The sequence below is a fragment of the Sorex fumeus genome, unplaced genomic scaffold (assembly GCF_029834395.1).
Source record: "Sorex fumeus unplaced genomic scaffold, SorFum_2.1 ptg000028l, whole genome shotgun sequence".
Taxonomy (NCBI): Eukaryota; Metazoa; Chordata; class Mammalia; order Eulipotyphla; family Soricidae; genus Sorex; species Sorex fumeus.
The window spans coordinates 5,391,296-5,396,452 of NW_026606085.1; the positions used below are offsets into that span (position 1 = coordinate 5,391,296).

The following is a 5,157-nucleotide window of genomic DNA, read 5'->3' on the forward strand; positions in this document are numbered from 1 at the left end:
AATCCAAAGGAACAAAGAAACACTGAGAATGTTCAACTTTTTACCTTCCTTCATGGGAAGCATGTCATACCTAACCAGACAAACCAGTTCCACTGAGCTCCACTGATATTCCAAGCACAGGGCAAGCACTCTAACAGTTCTTGGCTGTTACTGGGACTGACTCCTAACAGGTGTGTATGCTGAAGATAACTTTAGCTTCTAATTAAAATTTTCATTTCAGTTTTTAAATAAGTAATCTGTTCACTTGGTTAAAAAAATCTAGAAGTATCAAAAGTAAAAGCAAAATTCCTTTTCTCATTTTATTGCTTTCTCATCATCTTCCTCAATTAATCACTGTTCCTCGTTTTTAAAAATATCTTTCCAATTTCTTCCTGAATTAATAAGCAAATAGAAAGGCAGTTTCGAGTTACCTGCTACACCCGCAGTGACTGGAAGGGACACTCTTGTATTTATCATGTCCAGTTTCTTTCCTCTACCTCAATCATGCCATCATAGATAGATCACTAATCAGACATGATCAACATGTCTATGGCCATATTTTATATGTATATCCATATCAAAATGAGCATAGACTTTAAAGGATATTTTGATTGTTGATTGCAATTTTGGCAGTACTTTATAGTTACCAGATAAACTTTTTCTAAAAAATTATAAATTCCAAGCACCTTCATTAAAGATATGTTTAGTGTCTCAATGTAGAGTTGATGCTGACTCCCAGGTGGTACTAATAAAATGCAACATGGAAGAGTGAGAACAGAAAACTGTCTAAAACACTGTCTCCACTAATATGACTTTAGAAAAATCTAGCCCAGAAAAAAAAAAAAAGAAAGGCAATTTATTTCCCCACTTTCTGCACAAATTGTAGCGTCCAATACCAGTATCTCTCACACCTTGCTTTCCTCATCAGCCAATGTATCTTGTAGACTTTTATTGATTCCTTCCTTGTTCTTTCTTTTTTGGGAGGGGGCACATCTAGAAATGCTCAGGTGTTATTCCTGACTCTGCCCTCGGGAATCATTCCTGGTGGTGCTGGGGTGAGGGGATGGCGGCATATGGGACGCTGGGGATTGAATCTGGGTTGATTACCTGCAAAGTATGCAATCTACTGTACTTGCTTTCTGGTCCTTTTGTTCTTTTTACAGCTGCACGATAGACCCCTGGATCTTAAGTTTTATATCCAGCCCCCTATTGATAGCATGCAGGATATTTTCAATCCTTTCGTTCTATGTCCAATGTTGTTATTTCATAACAATGCACATATGTCACTGCCTCTACATGTATGCAAATGTATTTGTAAGATACATTTCTAGAGCATAAATTGCTGGAGGAAAGAGAAAACTTTGATACCAAATTTCCCTTCCTAGGGGTTTTGCCAATATATATCCCCGATATCCCCTCAGAGAGTAGGTTTGAAATTAGCTTGGCAAGCTATCACTGTCACTGTCCTCCCATTCATTGATTTGTTCAAGTGGGCCCAGTAATGTCTCCATTGTGACACTTTTTACTGTGTTTGGCATTGTGCGGGCAAGATACTCTAGGTAGCTTGCCAGGATCTCTGAGGGGTGCGGAGGAATCAAACCTGGATCGGCCAGGTCGGCTGCGTGCAAGGCAAACGCCCTATCTGCGGTGCTATCGCTCCAACCCTGTGCTGTCGCTTCCAAGCTAATAGGTGAAAAATGGTTTACCTGTATAATTTTATTTTGCATTTCTTTTTAAGTGTGACTTAAGAGTCATTTACATTTGGGGCATTCTCTTTTACTTGAAGTGAATTTTCCTGAAAGTTCTAGTTCAGAGCTTCCCACATGCGTTGTGTCTCTGGAGTCTTTGAGAAAACAACTTTTATTTAAAAAATAGCTTTTGACATTCTTTGAAAATAAAATAAGTGCCATCTACAAGTCACCACTGAATGATATGAAAACACTACAGATCTTATTAAATTAACTTTTGAGAAACATAAAAGAATTTGAAAAGATTTAAATCAAGTTCCCAGAAATTTATGATATTGTTTGAAGCAGTCTGGTTGGGGTTAAAAACGTTTAATTCGAGTCTTTGTAAATTTACGATTTTTATTCCTGTAATAAATATTTTTCTAAGAATTTACCTGTTTTCCCCCACTCCTTATGAAGAGTATTTATACTTTCCTCTGGTCTTGCACAATCACCACTCCCTATGTTCCTGATATGCCCTGCAGCAGGCATGCCATTTCCATTGGGCTCCAAATCACTACCACTAAGAGGCATCTGGGAGCTAGGCAAGAGGCAGAGTTTTGGTTCTTTCTCCAGTACTGCACTTTTCCCAGAGAGGTATATATAGATTGTAGAAGGCTCAGCTGTTGGCACACCTGGGGTCCAAAACCCCACCTATTTGAGAGTGCAGTTGGAGATTTTCACTACTGTCACTCTTTTTTTGCTTTTTGGGTTACACCCAGCCGATGCTCAGGGGTGACTCCTGGCTCTGCACTCAGGAATCACTCCTGGCGGTGCTTGGGGGACCATATGGGATGCTGGGAATCGAACCCGGATGGGCTGCATGCAAGGCAAATGCCCTACCCGCTGTGCTATTGCTCCAGCCCCACTACTGTCACTCTTAAGGTAAATTTAAGATTATGCTTTTTGGATTTAGGAGATTTAATAAATAGAAACTAGCTATTCTCAAATGATTAGCTTCTCAGGCAAGACCCAAACTGAGGTTTTTCTAGGGATCTTCATCAAGGACCCGAACATCCTAGACTGGGGTCCCGAGGTCATGAGGCCTGGCCAGCGGCCAGCACACCTGGGTTTCAGCATTCGTGGCTACAGTAGCGTCCCTGACAAACACAGCTGTTTTCTGTCTTGCCCTTCCTCACCCAGCCCAACCTAGGAATCCACCTCAGAAACTGGCCAAGCTGGTGCGTCTTCATCTAATGAGTGGTTGGGTCATGAGGAGGAGGACATGGGCTGGGAGGGGAGGTGGGGGCCCTCGGGGGTTAATTTGCCTGCATAGTTCTCAGTTGACTCAAGTCTCAGCCATCAGGCTTCCCCTGCACTCCCTGCCTTGTCATAGTTCTCAGTTGACTCAAGTCTCAGCCATCAGGCTTCCCCTGCGCTTCCAGGTCATCCTTGAGAACTCCAAGTCTCAACCAGACCATTTCTTGAGTCTGGGAGACTAAGGGACACTCTGCCTTACTTGTGGGCAATTCTCCTGGCTTCTGAGTCTACCCATAAACTCTTCTTTTAGATGTGTTGACCTTGGCCTCCCTTTCTCCAGAAATCCTGGCCTTCCCTTGCAGGGAAACTTTCCTGGATGATACCTTGTGGCGGGGAGTAGGGGGTGATGAGGGGAGAAAGGTATACACACTTGCCCACCTCTTTGAATGAGCCCTGAAATTCTGGAAGATTCTTGCTTTGGACCCCATACGAGAGCAAGGTAGAGGATCCTGGGTAGGAATTCTTCAACTGGATCCTGAGTTCTGTGCTGGCAGAACTTCCTCACCTGTAGGGAGCTGCGCAGGAAAGGGCCCCCACCTTCTCCCTTAGTTCCCACCCAATTAAGGGACACGCACTACTGAGGATGCACAGGGGGTCCTGCCCCGTAACAGTGTAAAGGATTCCAGCATCCTCTGCACCCTGGCCGGGAAACTCAGGTTCCCGTTGCCTCCCAGATCCCTGCTCAGCTCAGCTTCAGAGATCACCAGCCCCCTTCCTCCCTGTTTTGCACGAGGGGCTGGGAGCAAGGATCCTGGGAGAGGGGAGGATGTCACATTCCTCCCAGCCAGTACCTTCCTAGTGCCCTCTTGTCCCCAGACCCTCCTGTCTGCCTCAGCTGTGGGGAGCAGGGCAGCGTGCAGGCCCTCCAACTGCCACCACTCAAGTTTGCTTCCTCACCAGCAGCACCCAGGGCAAGATGGCAGCTACCACAGCCACCACAGCAATGAGGGTGATGAGCAGGAGAGCCCTGGAGCGGCAGCAGAATGACCTGGTCGAGCTGGGTGCTGGGGATGCGTCCGAGAGCTCGGCCAGGCTGCGCCTTGGCAGTACGCTGTCCTGCTCCCCCAGGGGCATCCCGTGGCGGCTGATGATGAAGATCTGGGGCTCCCGGGCCAGGCTGGGGAGCACATCCAAGGGGAGTTGAGAACTCTGACTTGGGGATTGCCTCCAGGCAGGCTGGGAGATGGCCAGAGGGTTTGTATGACCCCCAGTGTCTGGTGGTGGTGCGGCGGGCAGGCCCACAGGCACGGTCAGGGTCTGGGAGCTCTTGTCCAGCATGGAGGGCCAGCGGGAGCTCTTCTTGCTGAGGAAGGTGACGTAGCGGCAGATGGGACAGACGATGGTCCTCTGAACTTGCCCATCCACGCGTGTGGAGAGGAGGTACTTGACCAAGCAGTCATGACAGAACACGTGGCCACAGCTGAGTGTCCGGCTGGCCCCTTCGAGGTCACGGAACTTCTCATAGCACACTGGGCACTCGCTGCCAGAGCTGTCCTTGCTCTCACCCTCCGACATGGCCACTCGGAGGAGGGAGGCCTTAGCTGTGGGAGGAAGGGTTGTGAGCACTGTGCTTCTACCCTTTGCCCTGCCCTGCCCAGCCCTTCTTAACTCCCTTCACACCTCTGCTTCTACTGCTTTCTTCCTTTTCTCTTTGTCTTTGTCTTCTCTTTCCTTCCCTCCCGCTCTCTTCTGTTTCTCTTTGAAAGCTTACTGGGAGCAAACCAACACCTGGGGCCTAGGGTCTGAGAGCCTTAGGAGAAGAGGAGGGGGCACTTCTGTGAGGGAGACTTGGAGGTAGAAAGGAGAAAGCGCAACCATGTTAGTCTCTGGTAATGTGTGATGGGTGTGTACCCTCCCTGATACCTTTCTCACTGCAGACCTGACATGCATGCATGGTAGGATTATCACTATACTTTTTCTTGGTACAATACCAGAAGTGAAGGCAGGAGACCCCAGGCTCCAGGGAAAGCAGGAGGCCGAGAACATGCCCTTCTCCCACCCTTTGCCTCAATCCCAGGGCAGACCTGCACTCAGTGAAGCCATTTCCCCGAACAGCCTCTATCTACTAGTCCTTAGCCTTCCCTTGGATCATTGGGTTGCTTGGGATTGGGTTGCATGGGTTGCATCAGTCATGGGATTGCACACCTCTGTGCTAAGCCTGGCTAGAAGACAAAGACCGTTTTGAAAGGAA

General features: G+C 47.6%; 1 protein-coding gene across 1 annotated transcript; it reads right to left on the minus strand.

The window, feature by feature from the left end:
- Positions 1-3,845: 3,845 nt before the first annotated feature.
- RNF222 (ring finger protein 222) lies at positions 3,846-4,481 on the minus strand. Its single transcript, XM_056114805.1, has one exon. The coding sequence runs from the start codon at positions 4,479-4,481 to the stop codon at positions 3,846-3,848; it is 636 nt and encodes a 211-aa protein (XP_055970780.1).
- Positions 4,482-5,157: the final 676 nt, after the last annotated feature.

Bases quoted from the DNA above. Each gene is read 5' to 3' on its own strand.
- RNF222 (XM_056114805.1), bottom strand. From the start codon at position 4,481: ATGTCGGAGGGTGAGAGCAAGGACAGCTCTGGCAGCGAGTGCCCAGTG.